Source organism: Bos grunniens, chromosome 18, assembly GCF_055505025.1.
Source record: "Bos grunniens cultivar Pamir isolate PY7600 chromosome 18, Bosgru_T2T1.0, whole genome shotgun sequence".
Classification (NCBI taxonomy): domain Eukaryota; kingdom Metazoa; phylum Chordata; class Mammalia; order Artiodactyla; family Bovidae; genus Bos; species Bos grunniens.
This window is the reverse complement of record NC_141182.1, coordinates 48,271,635-48,288,295: the sequence shown is the minus strand read 5'-3', so window position 1 is coordinate 48,288,295 and position 16,661 is coordinate 48,271,635. Positions and strand designations below refer to the sequence as shown.

General features: G+C 50.4%; 1 protein-coding gene and 1 long non-coding RNA gene across 51 annotated transcripts in view; one reads left to right on the top strand and one right to left on the bottom strand.

Moving 5' to 3' along the window:
* CATSPERG (catsper channel auxiliary subunit gamma) overlaps nucleotides 1-16,661 on the bottom strand; it is a 30,173-nt gene that overhangs the window by 5,735 nt on the left and 7,777 nt on the right. For 13 of the 50 annotated variants that reach the window (XR_015145904.1, XR_015145903.1, XR_015145901.1 and 10 more), the window contains 16 exons: nucleotides 15,929-16,084; nucleotides 9,768-9,939; nucleotides 8,586-8,723; nucleotides 7,559-7,618; nucleotides 7,208-7,327; nucleotides 6,322-6,372; nucleotides 6,088-6,217; nucleotides 5,123-5,234; nucleotides 3,793-3,951; nucleotides 3,589-3,701; nucleotides 2,634-2,847; nucleotides 2,246-2,308; nucleotides 1,955-2,141; nucleotides 1,748-1,866; nucleotides 1,525-1,605; nucleotides 1,380-1,436 (listed from right to left, as the gene is read on the bottom strand). Coding sequence is in view for 15 of the 50 variants with exons in the window: in XM_086352288.1 (XP_086208414.1) it covers nucleotides 1,380-1,436; nucleotides 1,525-1,605; nucleotides 1,748-1,866; nucleotides 1,955-2,141; nucleotides 2,246-2,308; nucleotides 2,634-2,847; nucleotides 3,589-3,701; nucleotides 3,793-3,951; nucleotides 5,123-5,234; nucleotides 6,088-6,217; nucleotides 6,322-6,372; nucleotides 7,208-7,327; nucleotides 7,559-7,618; nucleotides 8,586-8,723; nucleotides 9,768-9,939; nucleotides 15,929-16,084 (1,932 nt within the window). In the remaining 35 variants the exon portion in view is untranslated. Of the gene's footprint in view, nucleotides 1-1,379; nucleotides 1,437-1,524; nucleotides 1,606-1,718; nucleotides 1,867-1,954; nucleotides 2,142-2,245; nucleotides 2,309-2,633; nucleotides 2,848-3,588; nucleotides 3,702-3,792; nucleotides 3,952-5,122; nucleotides 5,235-6,087; nucleotides 6,218-6,321; nucleotides 6,373-7,207; nucleotides 7,328-7,558; nucleotides 7,619-8,585; nucleotides 8,724-9,767; nucleotides 9,940-15,928; nucleotides 16,085-16,661 lie in introns of all 50 variants that reach the window. The other 37 variants (XR_015145923.1, XR_015145922.1, XR_015145913.1 and 34 more) reach the window with 16 other exon arrangements.
* LOC147353770 (uncharacterized) lies at nucleotides 2,766-5,898 on the top strand. The gene is made up of 3 exons (XR_015145937.1): nucleotides 2,766-2,901; nucleotides 2,990-3,160; nucleotides 3,818-5,898. It is a non-coding gene; the product is annotated as an uncharacterized LOC147353770 (long non-coding RNA).

Here is a 16,661-nt window from a genome sequence, read left to right as displayed (position 1 = left end):
CTTTTCCCCATAATTTCTTCATGAAAATAAAAGCAAACATGAATATATGTTATCAAGTATACACTGTTGCAGTATGTGGAAATCTCTGCCCCCTTGCTCTTGTTTTTTTTTTTTTTTTGCCACACCACGAGGCTTGTGTGATCTTAGTTCCCCAACCAGGGATTGAACCTAGGCCACAAGAGTGAAAGCACTGACTCCTAACCACTGGACCACCAGGGAGTTCACCCGCCCGCACCACCCCCCCACACACACACCCTGTTCTTTTTAAATAGCTGCATAGTTTTCCACTGAATGGATGTACCACCTTTTATTTAACCACTCCCCTAGTAATGAACATTTAGAATGTCTCCAAGTCTTTTGCAGTGTGCTGCGGATCAGATTCCTGGAAGGGATCTGCTGGGCCCAAATAGAGATACTAACTGACACTCTGGGGTTATGATGAAGAGGAAAATAGTGTGCACTACTAAGTTTAGCAGGAAACAGTTATTGGGCTGTGGTCACTCTTCCTTGCATTTGACCCTGAATATCCCATGTAATCCAAGGAGTTGGGAGCTGTTACAAGTCCCTTTTTTAAACTGCCCTGGGTCATAGCAACTCGGGCTTCCCAAGTGGCCCTAGTGGTAAAGAACCCACTTACCAATGCAGGTGACATAAGAGACAAGGGTTCTATCCCTGGGCTGGCTGGGAAGATCCCCTGGAGGAGGGCATGGCAACCCACTCCAGTATTCTTGCCTGGAGAATCTCAAGAACAGAGGAGCCTGGCAGGCTACAGTCCATGGGGTTGCAAAGTATCGGACATGACTGAAGTGATTTAGCATGCACGCATACTAACCCAGCAAAGAGAAATACCAGAGTCTGTCTCCTGGAGAGTGGGCAGGGAAGTGGGTGAGAACAAGCCCTCCTCTACCACTTGTTAGCTCCGAGGGTTACTTGGAGCAGATGTCTGCATCTCTCAGAGCCTCACTACCTGCCTCCATAGCAGGTGAAGAACCAAGGACCCAAAGGCTTTAACAAAGCACGTGTGAGAGGGCAAAGGAAGAGCAAGGCATGAAGGGAGAGCCAAGCTTGTTCACATGCGACCTTTGGACCAGTGGGAAAAACAAGCCCTGTGTCACAGATACTTAACTTCCCCTAGAAGAACAGTATCAGAAGGAACACACAAATTTGTGTACAATCTATGCAATGCAGCCCTTCCTGAAAACATGGGATTAAAGGAGGGAGGGGGCGTCTGGGTGGGGTAAATGATAAAAATGTATGAGAAAGAAAAAATTAGGAAGGCATTCATGGGATTCTCAGCTAGACCCCTCAGATCCCACCCTGCTGAGACTGACCCACACCCTTCCCTCCCAGCACAGGGCCCAGGACCCCAAGTCCAATACTTGCATACGGGGGCCCCGGTTCGTGTTCTGGAAGCAGTGCCCAGATGAGCCCAATACCTGCGGAGTAGGAGCAGATGAGACGGGACCCCATGACTTAGTCCTTCCCCTCATCTGCTTCCCTGCCCTCCAGGCTTGGACCACACACCTTGACGAGCATGGAGGTCTTCATGAGGTGATGTCCACTAATTCCCTGGTCAAAGCAAGACCTTTTATCACTGAGCGTAACCTGGGCGTGGGGGCAGAAATGAAGGGGTCAGTAGGCCAGCAGGAGGACCCAGGCACGGTTCAAATAACTGCGGGCTTCTAACAGGTCCACTGCCCCAGTAGCTCCGCCATCACCTTAGCGCCTCTTCTCCACCTGGTCTCACCCAGAAAAGCACAGAGTTGCGATTAACAAGGACCTTCTCCTTCACCATTGCCTCAATGCAGTCGGGGTCCGCCAGCACCACAGCCAGATCCACCGGGCTCAGCACCTGGAAGGAGGGGCCTGCTTGGAGCAGAGGGCGGGGTTAAGGCTGGGGGCGTGATCCAGCCGAAGCCCGCCCCTCGGCACCACTCAGGCCCCGCCCACAGACCGTGCTGGACTTCCGGCTTCCGGGTGGTCAGGAAGACTGAGAAGCTGTAGCTGGTACCCTTGTCCAGGAAGATGCGCTCGGGCAGCTCGTTCTCGGCCTTAAGGTCGTAGATCTTTTCGTAGCTGGTCATGTCAACGTGCACACTGCCCGCGCTCCGCCAGTTGTTGGCCAGGTAGAAGTAGTAATCCTAGGCGACAGGGTCCGGGGCAAAGTCAGTGCCCGGACAGGGGGACGGTGAGGGGGAGATCCGTGCTCGGCCCCTTCCCCCGACTCGCCATCCTCTCCACGCACCTGGTCCTGCTTCTTGTTCTTCCACCAGCGCCAGGTGGGGTCGTGCACTGGGTCCGCGTATGGCTGCAGGAATTGCAGGCACCGAGGGGAGGGGGTGGGTATGTCAAGGGGCGTGCCCAGGCAGGCAGTGTCCCTAGCCTCAGTCCCAGCCCCCGACCCAAACTGAAAGATATACACCCAAGCCCGGCTTTCGGCCCGACCGCCCACCCCCGCCCCCAGCCCAAAGCCATCTCTTCTGAGCCGAGGTCGATCCCCTCCTCGGCCCCCCTTCAGCCTCGGAAGCACCGAGGCGGCTCTGCTCTGCTCCGCCCTCCGCCGCGGTTCTCCGGCTTAGAAGCCCCTGCGATACCGCCTCAGGCAGGATGGCGCCCACCCGGACAGCGCTCACCTTGTCGTACTTCGAGTGCAGCGAGAGCAGGTAGTAGACGAGGCCCTGATAGACAGCCAGTGAGTTCTCGCTGTGGAAGCCCCAGGGCTCCAAGACATGCGGCGGCTGCGCGCGGTAGCGCTCCTGGCGCGTGTAGATCTGCGGATTGGGCAGCTCCTGCAGACGCATCACCGTGAAGGGGCAGAAGTTGGAGAAGGACAGCGTCAGGTGGCTCCTGAGTGGTGGTAGTGGAGGACGGAAGCTGACTTTTCCGGGATCCGCTCACCAGGTACCTCCGCGGGCCTGCTTCCCACCCCTGCGCGGCTGACTACGCAAGGCTGATCCTGACCTACGCAATCCCTGACCTTCCTCCTCAGGTTCAGCCCCTGGACATATTCATCTGCTTGTCCCTCAGCCCCTCAGAACAGAGTTCTGGACCGCATCCTAGACTCTCCCCGGCCCCTCCACAGTACTCAGCCTTCTAAGGGTTCTTCCACCTCACTCCTCCACCACTCCCAGCTGCCTCCCTGGGCGAGGATCCTCTGCAGGTGAGCAGAAGGATGTAAAAATCTGATCATGAAGTTCAAGTTCCTCCCTACGACCACCAGGGTCACCTTTTCCGCCTGGTCTCCAGGGCACTTCAATGGCAATGCATTCTATCCATACTACGCTCCCTCTCAGTTCTTGATCACCCAATCTCCTTTCCGCTTGGCACAAGTGGTTCCCCCTGTCTGGAACACCCTTCTCCATCTACCACCTCGTCAGTTCTCCTCACCCTTCATGCACATCTTCTCGTTGAAGCCCTCCGTGATGCACCTTGCCCTCAGGCTGGGTTAGACCCCTCCTCCTTTGAGCCCAAAGGCTGTCACTGGGGATGGCTTGGTCTCCCCTCCCCATTCCCCCACCCCATAATGGGAGCTTCAGACAGCAGTGCCTAAGGCTCTCTGACTATCTCTGTGGTTCAGTATCTTCTCACCCTTGCCGCTCCAAGACATATTCTTTACTGATCTGCTGGTACATCAGTAGCTGCTCCACGGGCATGAGCCTCTTGATGAGCCTGCCCTGCTGGTTGTCTATCAGGTACACCAGCTGCAGTGGGAAGGCACGGGCCACATGAGCCGGTGTCAACCACCCTGCAGCTCCCCCATGTCTCGCCCACACCATCCCCCCGCCCTGGCACCTGGTACAGTTTGTTGTCTTCGTAGAAGAGGGTGACCATGGTCTCATTGGGGGCGTAGCGAGAGGACTGCTGAAGAACCTGGAGGCTGATGTACACCTCCCAGGCCTTGGACGGGAACAGCTGGTACACCTGGTAGCTGCCCTCCAGCAGGTACCAGATCTGGGGGTGTGACAGCCGGGTGTGTGCGTGAGGCCCGGGGGTGCTGTGACCACCCCCCCCCCGAGGGGTGAGGACCCCACTCCCTGAGGGGTGAGTCTTGGGTGCTCACCTCTGGCTGGGACCAGGTGAGCCATCTTTCTGCTTCTCAGACCCAGCCACCTCTGCTTCCAGCCCTCACTCCCCATGATACATTTCTTCAGTGTTTCAGTCTGCTTGGGTTTTTATTACTTGCAATGTAACCATTCCTTATATACACAATGCCAGAAGGCTGGGGATCTGAGGGCTAAGCCCTCTTTTTCCCTTCTCACCCTTCTTAAGATTCTTTTTTAATGTGGACCTTTTTTAAAATTGTTATTGAATTTGTTACAATACTGCTTCTGTTTTCTGTTTTGGTTTTTTGGCCCTGAGACATGTGCGATCTCAGCTGCCCGACCAGGGATCGAACCCACACCTGCTGCAATGGAAGGTGAAGTCCTAACCACTGGATGGCCAGGGAAGTCTCCCTTCTCGCTCTTTGACCCCTTCAGGGTCTTAGTATCCCCTTGGCCCCAGTTTCCCTCCTCTGCACTGATGCCCACCCTCTTATCCTCTAACACATTTGGCTGTAGACCAAATCTCCTCCTTAGCTTCAGCTTGGAGGATCCTCTCCAGCCTCCAGTACATCCCCCCTCCATGTGGCCTTCTCTATGAAGCCCTCCCTGACGTGTATACCCCCAGACAGCGTCTGAACTTCCATGGGTGCTGTTTTCCTCACTGCAGCCTTGGCTGCTCTGAACTGTCACTGTCTGGGAATGAATCCATCCTCCCAACTGGACTGGGACCCTGTGAGGGCAGGGCCCACAGCTGACTCATTGGCCACTATGTCTCTAGCACTGGATCAAGTGTGCTGAGCTGCATGGCAGAATGAAAGAGGGCTCCCTCTGGACATCCGCTTGTGACTCTGAGCACAGGCCCTTTACCCTACTGAGTAACTTTGGAAAAGACACCTCCTTTTTGAGTTCAAGGATTCTCAGCTATAAATGGAGCTTCTGCTGCCCTTCCATTCCCCAGGGTCCCTGAGAATGTTCCCTCTCCTGGGCCCTTTTACCCTGATGGGGGTGGGGGAGAAGAGAGACCCCTGGGCTTTGTGGCTGGGCAGAAAGGAAGTGGGGAGAGGGGCAGGGCAGTCCACCTCCTCATTCTCGGTGACAATGGCCATGTCCCCTCGGAATGAGTTCACCAGGTACTTGATGGACAGCTCCTTGGGGAAGTCCGCCAGGTAAATGAAGTTTTCACTGTTAAAACTGAAACGGCAGAGGTGGGAGGTCAGGACACCCAGGTGAGGCCTGGAGAATATCTGCTTCCCTGACTAGTCGTGACATGCCGCTGCGAGAACCATCTACTCGCTTCTCCGCCAGCCTGATGAGAACGCACAAAGGAAGCCTGGGACTCTGGTTTCTGCCCCCCACCTCCAAACCCTCTGGCTGACCTGCCCATCCATAAACAGGAGCGTTCAACCAAAAACTGCCAGCCCCCCACAGAGTTGGCTCTGGGTCCTCCAGCTTCCTGAATGGTGAAAAGCATCCTACCCTCTGCCTGGGCCATGTCCCTCTATTGCTCACACAGGTTGGGTCCTCATAGCAGGTTTCATTTAAGAAAGGATTCCCACCACTGGGACTTCCCTGGTGATCCAGTGGTTAAGAATCTGCCTGCCAGTACAGAGGATGTGAGTTCAGTCTCCCATGCCGCAGAGCAACTAAGCCCGTGCACCACAACTAATTAAGGCCAAGTGCCTCAGCTATGGAAACCCTCATGCCTAGAGCCTGAGCTCTGCAACAGGAGAAGCCACTGCAATGAGAAGCCCGTGCGTCATGACGAAGAATAGCCCCTGCTCGCTGTGACTAGAGAAAAGTCCGTGCACAGCAACCAAGACCCAGTGGAGCCAAAAATAAATAAGGATAAAACGTTGTTTGTTTTTTAAAGGACTCCCAGCTTTAAAATATCAGCTTCCCCTATTCTATCTGTGCCCACCCCAGTCCATGTTTTCTCCCATGATGGTTCTGATCTCTTCTGGCCTTGGGCATTCACACCCTGAAAACTTGGTGACTTCAGAAAGGAGCCCCACCCTATGTGGGGCTGGGGAGGCCGGCTCCATACCTCTGGAGGAGGAAGTTGCCCCAGATGAGCAGCAGGTTGTTATATGGGTTGTAGGACATGCCCTTGGGGACCATAGGAAAGTTGGTATAGGACTCTGTCCCTAGAATCATCAGGAACTCCAGGCCTCGAGCTGGCAGGGTACACAGCAAAGTGGACACAGCAGTGAGGTGGGGTCGCTTGGGCTTCTCCTGGCACCCACCCACTTTTCCAGCCCCCTCTGCCTTCCCCTCCTACCGTCAGGGATGAATTCTGGGATGGTGTAGAGCACAACCAGGTAATCACTGACTGCAGGTGGGGAAGACAGCAAAATCTCCTGAGACCCTGAGCTTTCAAGACCTGCAACTGAGCAAGTCCCCAGCTCCCCAACGCCTCCAACCCCATCCCAACAGCTTCCCATTTGGGCCCACTGTTGTTGCTGTTGTTTAGTTGCTAAGTTGTGTCCAATTCTTTGTGACCCCATGGGCTATAGCCCACTAGGCTCTTTAGACCATAGAATTTCTTCATGTGAATTATAAAAAGGCACTTCCTCTAAGAGGATACAGTCCTGTGAGGGCAGAGGACTTGATTCCTTGGCTGGGGAGCTCCAGACACAGCCTAAACAACTGTACATGCACACCTGCTAAGTTGCTTCAGTAGTATCCAAACCTAAGGACTGTAGCCCTAGAGGCTTCTCTGTCCGTGGGATTCTCCAGCCAAGAGTACTGGAGTAGGTTGCCATGCCCTCCTCCAGGGGATCTTTCCAAACCCATGTCTCTTATTGTCTCCTGCATTGGCAGGCGGGTTCTTTATCACCAGTACCACCTCGGAAGCCCTATTCTCACTCCGTCAGCTCACATCAAATCTTATTGGGAGCCACAAGGCCCTCCCAGGTCTCACATCTGCTCATGCTTTCAATCTCCCTCCCTCCCCTTCCCCCTCTGCTCCAGTCTCATTGACTTCCTCTCAGTTTCCCCAGGCCACTCAGCCTGTTCTCCACCACTGCCCCCTGACCTAGCAGTGGCAGGAGCCACATTTCCTTTCTGCTATCTGTTGAGCACAGATGCCACAGGATGGAGCAGCAGTTCATAACCCCAGCTCCTGCCCCTTCCTGCTTAGCAGCCCCCAATGATGCCGCAATTACCCAGGTCATAGCTGACCACCTGGAAATACTTCGAGGAGGTAGGGCCTACAATCTCCACCAGCATCAGTAGATTGTAGTCACCGGCAATGAATACAGCCCAGGTGATGGAGCAGTTGTCAACTGGGGAGGGAAGATAGAGGTCCAGAGAAGCCCCTCTAGCCCCGTCCCTCTCCATGGTCTCTGTGACTGCCATGTCTATCCTGGTGACTCTCCACCCGTCCCCAAGAAACTGCCTGTCTTTTCCCGTGGCCTCTCCCACCCTTCCCTGCTCTCCCACATCCCCGATTGCCCCCAACCTTCCCAAACCCGCCCTATTCCCCACCCCCGCAGACCCATGTAGGAGCGGGGTACCTAGAATTGCATTGCACACAGACCGATCCCTGGGCAGCAACTTGAAGGACACAAGGCCATCTGAGGAACAGAGCAGATCAATGCTCAGGCCCTTCCCAGCCCATCTGGCACCCCACCACATCAGCTCTTCAGTTATCCAGGGTTGAATACCTGTGCCTCCTTCTTAGCCCTGGGCAGCTCTCCCCCAACTGGCCTTTCTGTCCATTCACAACTGGCCTATCAGAATATGTCTGCCTGCTGGTCACAGTAATTGGCTCAGGTCTGAGCACATGACCAAGAAATGGGCCAGAGTGAACCCTGGGATCTGTGCTAAGGCCAGTGGGGAAAGACTCGCTAGGGGTGACTCAAACCAGTGGGAGATGTGAGCCCCGAGTTCCTGGATGCCATCTCTAACCCCTGTGAAAATGAGGCCAAATTACAGGGCTAATAATGACAAACCCTTGAGTAGGACTCACCATGTCCCTAGTGCTCTAAGATCTTCATATATGTCAACTTACTTAACCTTGATAGCAACACGATGATGTGGGTATTAGTATTCTCAGCACCATTTTGCAAATGAGGGTAAGCACCCGAAAAGAGAGGTTGAGTTACCTGTCCAAAGCCACAGGTGACTTGAGTTGGGTGTGTTAGAGCAGTCTCTCTCCTGAACCCATGCTATAATCCCTAGGCTATTCTCCCTTGCCAAGGGATAGTCCTGACGATTCACTCTGCAAGCCCTGGATCCAGCTATGCCTGATGCTGCATCTGGGTCTTTTCATCTATATAAGTTTATACATTTTCTACACTTAAATGATTTTTGAATTGGGCTTCTGCTCTTTGAAACCAAACACATTGTGAAAGATACATTACCCACCCCACCCCCCCACCCCGCCAAGCCCTGCCACTACAAAGGCATAAACCCATCTTGACTCACAGCCTGGGACCCCTCCTGAAGGAAGGGGTGAGAGGTGAGGGCCTGGGGTCAGAACTCTTAGGAGTGAGAGGATCCAGAGGGGTCTCTTGGGCTGCTGGAGACCCCAGACCTTACCTGTGATGGTCCCAAAGTGGACGTAACCTTCGTTCTTGCCAGCGGTGAGGGCCATCACATACTCGGAGCCATTGCTGTGGAAATGCACGGGGCACAACCTCTTGATGCACTCGTTAGCCAGGACTCGAACCCATCTCTCTGTGGGGGCCAGCATAGACATTTGAGCCTGGGACCTTGAGCCCCCAGATCCAGCTATGCCTGAAACCAACATGCTCCTGAGTTTTCTAGCTAAGCCAGTAAACACCCCTTTCTTTGACTTATACCTATTCTAACCTGGTTCTTCCCATTGTCAAAGTTCCTAAAGAAAGAAAGTGAGAAAAATAAAGCCTTTGGGAACACTCACTAACTAATGAAATAGGGGTTACAGTGTAAGTTTCTGTGGTCCTGTAAGTTCACATCGCCCATTTACATGGGGCAGGGGCAGGAGGCAGGGGTCAGAAGAACTAGGGCTTTGGTATCATTTAAAAGACGAGACCGAATCCAAAGTCTCTCTCAGGATTTCCCTGGTGGTCTAGTGGCTAAGGCTCTGCATTCCCAAAGCAGAGGGGCTGGGTTCAAGCCCTGGAACTAAACTCCACATGCCACAGCTAAGAGTTCACATGTTCAACTAAAGATCCCACACGCTGCAACTAGGACCTGATGCAGCCAAATAAGTAAATTTTTAAAAATTAAGTCTCTCTTTCCCTCCCTGATCAGTCTCCTTCATGGCTCTGCCTTTCCAACAGCCCATCTCTGATTCTCTCTCTGTCTGACTTTCTGCCCCTCCCCAGCGCCCCACACTTCTCACTTGGTGTGCATCTCTCTCTCGTATGTCTTTCTGACACTCTCTGCGCCTTTGCATATGAGTGAGCATGCACGTGTGTCTTTCTCTCTTTGCTCCCTCCCTTCACTCTCAGGCCTCTCTCTGCCCTTAGTCGGTTCAAGACTCCTGGGAAGGTCTGGATGAAAGCCTTGCCCCAACATACAGAGGGCAGGAGGAGGCGCCTGCAGGGTGGGAAGTGATGCTTCAGGAGCTTGGGAAGTCCCTCCTACATCCCCCTCTCCCACCCATGGTAATTCCATTCCCAGGTGCCTCCAGTGATGGAGTCCCTGAAGTGCCCTCCCTGGGGCTCCAACAGGCAGGTCCCACGGCCTAAGATGCCCAGGACGCCCGGGTATGTGACCCGGCCAGTGACCCCTCACCGCTGCCATGATTGTTCTCGTAGAGTGTGGTGTAGGTGCCTGTGAAATAGTAGATGAGCTGGTTCTGCCGGATGAAGAGGGTGCTCTCAGTGGCAATGGCATCGTAGATGGTGGCGGTGAAGCTGGCTTGGGGGCAGTAGAAGGAGCCTACCCAGCAACTGTCAATGCTCAACTGCGGGGGAGTGGAGCCAGTGGTGAGCAGGTGGCCTTGATCTCCACTCCCGTGTCCCGCCTTATGGGGAGGCACCTGCTCTGACCACTGCTTGGGATGGACACATGTGGCTGCCCCCAGGGCTCCCTTTCTGCTCACCCTCCAGCAGCATCTTGGTGGCCAAACTTCCCCCAACAAACTTCCCCTGGAAGCAGGTGACCCAGGCCAGAGCCAGTGGGGGCTTTCTATGCTCCCTGGAGTTGGGCAGTGCTCCATGTACTCAACAGGGCTCAGCACAGCTAGTTCCCCAGGCTACAGTCAGGATTGTCCTCAAGTGGATCCAAAAGATTCCATGCTTGGCCTAAGGCACATTTTAATAATACTATTCTGTGTTTTTTATATTCATTTACTTTTGACTACACTGGGTCTTTGCTGCTGCATGTGGGCTTTCTCTAGTTGTGGTACGAGGGCTTCTCATTGCAGTGGCTTCTCCTATTGCAGAGTATGGGCTCTAGAGCACGGGCTTCAGTAGTTTTGGCTCATGGGTTTAGTTGCCCCGCAACATGTGGGATCTTCCAAGACCAGGGATCAAACCCATGTCCCCTGCACTGGCAGTTGGATTCTTAGTCACTAGACCACCAGGCAAGTCCCTATCCTATTCTATTTGAACAACTGGCTATCTGAACTCACTGACTGATCACTAACACTGGCAATATCATTAACAGTGGGAAAGCACCAGCAATGAAGGGCTCTTGCCTAAAAGACTGAGTATAACTTTAACCAAGCTTCTAGAACTCACTACCAGTTTATAGGCAATATAGGGTGTTGCGGATAGAATTTACATGTTGAAGCTCTATCCCCCAACATGACTGTGTTGGGGCCTTAAAGGAGATAATTAAGGAACAGGGAGGTTATAATGATGGGGCCCTAATCCTATTGGACTGGTGTCCTTATCAGAAGAGGAAGAGACACCAGAGCTATCTCTCTCTCCACATATGCACAGAGAAAAGGCCACATGAGGACAGTGAGAAGGTAGCCATCTGCAAGCCATGGAAAGAGGCCTCACTAGAAACCAACCCTGCTGACACCTTGATCTTGGACTTCCAGACTCCAGAACTACAAGAACATAAATTTCTGTGTTTAAGCCACCCAGTCTGTCATATTTTATTATGGCACCCTGAGACTAATATTCAATACATAAGGTCAGAGGAATAAGTTAACTGATTCTATGAAGAGGAAAACAGCCAGGGCTTCCCTGGTGGCTCAGTGGTAAAGAATCCACCTGCCAATGCAGGAGACATGGGTTCAATCCTGGTCCAGGAAGATCCCACATGTTATGGAGCAACTAAGCCCTTGAGCTGCAACCAGTAACCCTCACGTGCCTCAAGCCAGTGCTCTGCAATAAGAGAAGCCACTGCAATGAGAAGCCCATGCACTGCAGAGTAGTATGCATTCACCAGAGTAGCCCCGTTCACAACTAGAGAAAGCCCACGTGCAGCAATGAAGACCCAGAGCAGCCAAAAAAAAAAAAGCAGCAAACAGTCAAATTCTATAGGACGAAAGGCCTGGCTTCTTAAATTACCCGAAAAAAAAAAGGTGATTGATGGTTGTGGGTTGGGGGAGAGCAGACTTATAGGTAAGAAGAGAATTAAGAGAGTTTACAACCAAATGCAACGTGCACATCCTGATTCAAGCAAACCAACTATAAAACACATTTTTAGATAATGGGGGAAATTTAACTATGACCAGGTCAGATGATATTGGATTGGCAAAAAAAATCATTTGGATTTTTCTGTAACAGCTTACCAAAAAATCCAAATGATTTTTTTGGCCCATCCAATATTAGGGGCTTATTGTTAATTTTGCTGGGCATCATAATGGCATTGTGATTTTATTTCTTAAAAGTCCTAATGTGTTAGAGATATTTCCTCAAGTATTCCCAGAATTTACGAGTGAAATGGTATGATGGCTAGAATTTTCTTTCAAACATTCTAGGGGAAAAAAAAGTAGGGCAAAAAAAAGCAAAATGTTAATTATTGAAGCTGGGTTCATCATACAATTCTCTCTACTTATGTGTTTGACTGAAAATTTCCACTAGAAAGTGGAATTTTCTACTAACTTTTCCAACAAAAAGTGTAAATCAGAGATTTCCCAGTGGTCCAGTCGTTAAGACTCAGAGCTTTCAATGTCCAGGGCATGGGTTCGATTCCTGGTTGGGGAACTAAGATCCCACATGCTGTGCAATGAAGACAAGAAAAATTTATTTTTTACTTTTAAAAAGTATAAATCAAAATAAAACTCTAGGCTCTGATGCTAAGGGAAATTTTACCAAGTTAAGAGGAACATAAACATTCTCACTTCCGTATCTATTCAGTACATGAGATTTCTGCAGACTACAGACTTTGTTGCTATGCCTGGGCAAACTAACGTGCACCCTCACAATCTGTCATTTTGATTGGATATCACAATGTATTGCCCTGTTAATATTTAAAGTGCTGCCTCTGTTTTCTGGAAGAAATACTTGGAACATTTCTTTGTTAAACTAGAAGATCATCACATCTCCCCTCTTCCTCCACATGCCTGAGAAAAAGAAAAGAAAAGCTGTGAGTCAGCAGGATTTCTTTTCTTTTCTTTTTTTGCATTTCTTATTTGAGCAGTGTTTGAGAGTTCTGACTCATTTCCGCCAACAAGCAGCCTGTTGGGGTTCTCTGACCACAATGACTGAGTCAAGGTGAGCCACACCAAGTGGAAGGAATCTTGTGATTTGAGGGTTAGAAGATAATGGGAAAGATATTTCCCACTGGATGCGGGCCTGAGAAGATGCAACCTCTGCAGTTCCAAGTCCAGAGATGTTTGAGCATAAAGTCAATCATTTGAGCAACCTCTGGGAGTTGGTGGTGGACATGGAAGCCTGGTGTGCTGCAGTCCATGGGGTTGCAAAGAGTTGGACATGACTGAGTGACTGAACTGAATTGAACTGAACTGAAAGTCAATACAGAGGAACCAGGTTTGAGAACTGGAGAGAGAGAGAGAGAGACTCAGATTTGGTGACACTGTTTGAAATCCTGGATCAAACTGGACCTGAAGTCCTGAATTTTTTTGGTTACATGAACCAACAAATTCCCTCTTCCATCTTTGGCAGGTAGCTAGTTGGGCTCAACTCCATTTCTCCCATTTTCCTTGGTAATGGAGTTTTAGCAGAGTATGTGCCAGCCAGGTGGAAATTAGACTTCCCAGGCTCCCTTGAAGTACATGTTGCCAACTGACTAATTCCTCAGCAATGGAATGTGACTGCAAGTGAAACTTGCTTAAGAGAAAATAGCTTGCCCTTCACTTCTGCTCTTTCTCCTTCCAAGCTGGCTTCAATATGGACATGGGCATGATGCAGCTCCAATCACACGGGTAAGATCAACACCTGGGGCCTAGAGGATGGTGAAGCAGGAAAGTAAAAGAGATTGGGGTTTCTCACATCTGGACTGTTTGGCAAATGAGCAATACCATCCATTTAAGCTGTTCTCTCTCAGGGGTCTCTTTGATACAGCATCTATTAATTTTTTTTTTTTTGGATGCACCATTCAGCTTCTGGAATGTTCTCTGACCAGGGATTGAACTTGGGCCACAGCTGTGAAAGCCTGGAATCCTAATCACTAGACTTCTGGGGAATTCCTGTTACAGCATCTAAACGTGACCAACACAGGGCTGAAGATAGCTGCATAGTGTGTGTGTGGGGGACGAGGCGGGCAGGGGTTGTTCTTATGAGATCCTAGGGGCAGTTGACAGGAGTGCTGAGGTGTGAAACAGGAAGAAAGAGGGAAAACAGCAGAGACAGCAATGTGGGAAAAGTCCTTCTGGTTAAAAAATGACAATAAATAGACTTCGATTTTGGAGTGACGGAAATCCTTTGGAAATAGAGTTGGTGATTGCACAATACCAACATATTCAATGGTACTACACTGTTCACTTTAAAATGGTGAATTTTATGAATTTTATGATTTTCATCTTGATAAATTAAAAAAAAAAAAAAAAAGGATGCCTGAAGTTCAAATTGCCCCTTTAATTCTCATGACATAACTCCCCTCCTTTGCCCTCCAAATCTCTTCAGCAGAATTCATTGGCTACATCTCTCCTGTGGGTGTGTTTGCGTCAGGAGCGTGAAAACTGAACAAGGTCTGCAAAGACCTGAGTGAGAAGCAGAGAGCGAACTGACAGGACAGCTCTATAGACCAGAGATGTTCTATAAACAGGAGGAGTTCAACAGAAGCAGGAATTCAGAGCCAGAGGGAACTGAGAGAACATTAACCCACGTGGCGCTGTCAGAAATCCATGTGTGGGAGGACTTCGCTGGTGGTCCAGTGGCTAAAAATCTGCCATTCAATGCAGGGGACGTGGCTTCTATCCCTAGTGGAGGAACTAAGATCCTACATGCCTTGGAGCAACTAATCCCATGGGCCACAGTGATGGCCACATGATGCCACGTGATGCAATGAAGATCCCGTGTGCTGCAACTAAGACCTGATGCAGCCAAACAAATAAATAAGTAAACAAATATTAAAAAAAAAAGAAATCATGGATGGCACTTTCAACTTTGATGGGAGGAGGTTCAAGCAGTCTTTCGGGGTTGCTGTAGTGCACATTGTTATCTTAGACAAAATTAACCAGCATCTTGTCCCCCCAGCATGTGGCAAAGCTACCCTGATTTCACTCCGGGGGAGTCATCCTTTCACTGTCTCTTGTCTTCTCATGACCCGTGCTAAGCCAGCTGGCACGCTCCATTCTTTTGGGACACATGACCCAAGCTGGGGCCATCAGGACCAAGCAAATAAATTTCAGGAATTTTTTTTAAGAGGTGCTTCCTTTCTCTGCCTATGAGCTGGGATGATATGAATCACTTTGAGGATGGAGTTAATCCAGAAGAAGTGAAGCTGAAAGTTGGAGTCCTCATTCGAGCCCTGAATCAAGCCAGGCCTGCAGGCTGCTCTGTGTCCAGGCTTTGCAGTTGGGTGCACCTATTCAATCCCATCTCTCTGCTGAAACCAAACTGGTTTGGAGTTCTGTCTACAACTGCAATTAACCCAAACATGTTTGTCTTTCACACTGAAAGGACCCTGCTTCAGATACTACTTCCATGTTTTGGAAGTAATATAGGCTCACAAAGCCAAATTTGAAACCCTAGATGCCAGGTGTATATTGAAATTCAGAATTTTCCAGTGTTTAGAAGGTAAGATGACACATATATGAGGCTTCCTCAGTGGCTCAGGAGTAGAGAATCCACCTGTAATGCAGGAGATGCTGGAGCCCCCTGGATCGGGAAGATCCCCTGGATTAGGAAATGGCAAACCATTCTACTATTCTTGCCTGGAAAATCCCATGGACAGAGGAGCCTGGCGGGCTACAAAAGTATTGGATATGACTGAGTGACTGAGCACACATCATGGCACATATATACCACCCAAACACCCAATGAGGCCTGGGGCAGCACCCCATAATCAAATTCCTTAATATTTCTGCAGGGCAGCATCAGAATATTATTAAATAGAATGCATAAAGATTAAAAAAAAAAAAGTCTTTGTTAGCTCAAGTCAGAGTTTCTTGACAAATGTGTTTTAGCCTTGAATTGTGAAAATGCCATTTCAAAGATTTGGGATTTCAGAACTACAAATGGTGACCTATAAATAATAATAGCTTCAACTCCCATATTACTCATTCTGGGTCTGACTGCTATGCATTTGTATCATTCTCAGAATCATTCTGTAAAGTAAATATAAATATCGTTCCCATTTTACAAATGGGGAATCTGAGGCCAGGGTAGGTGAAGCGACTTGCCCAACATCACACAGCCAGGAGGTGGCAGAAGGAGGATTTGAACCCAGCCTGCAGAGTCTGTCTTTTGTTGATGTTATCTGCCTCTTCTGGGCTTTGGTGTACCTTTGGGGACCCCTTCCGTGGCTCTGGGCCCCTTTCCACTTTAGGAGCTGGAACCCAGCCCACCATCTGCCCTGCAGTGACTCACCTCCACAAGAAAGAAGTCCTTGAAGTTTGTGTCGGTCAGTAGGATGGCCTTCTCCTCAGGGATGCCGCCCAGGATGAGCACGGGTGTCTGGTCCACAGTGTACCACAGCGGCCTCGACGGGACATTCACAAAGTGCCGGGGTATCAGATGGAAGAGCTGTGGGGCAGGGGCCAGAGGGCTGCTCAACAAGCCCCTCTCTTCCCACGGTTCTGTCTCATTTAAGATAAAACCTAAAGAACTTACCCTGACTCACAAGGCCATGTGCAATTTGCCTCCATCACCTCTCTGACCTCATCCTCCACCACTCTCCCCCTTGCTCACTTTCTCCCGGCCACATGGGCTTCCTCACTGGTTCTCAGAGCCTTTATACCAACTGTTCCCTCTACCCGAAATGCTCTTCTAGTAACCATGTAATTCCTGCCTCTGTTCCACCAAGACTGTACTCAAATGTCGACCTCAATTACACCTTTCTTGAGCATCCATATAAACACTGCTGTCCCCTCCTGTGTGTGTGCTCAGCTGTGTCTGACTCTCTGTGACCCTATGGACTGTAGCCCACAAGTCTCCTCTGTCCATGGGATTTCCCAGGCAAGAATACCGCAGTGGGTTGCCATTTCTTACTCCAGGGAATCTTCCTGACCCAGGAATCAAACCCATGTCTCCTGTGTCTTCTGCATTGGCAGATGGATTCTTTAGCCCTAAGCCACCTGGGAAGCCCCCACCACCCCCTCTT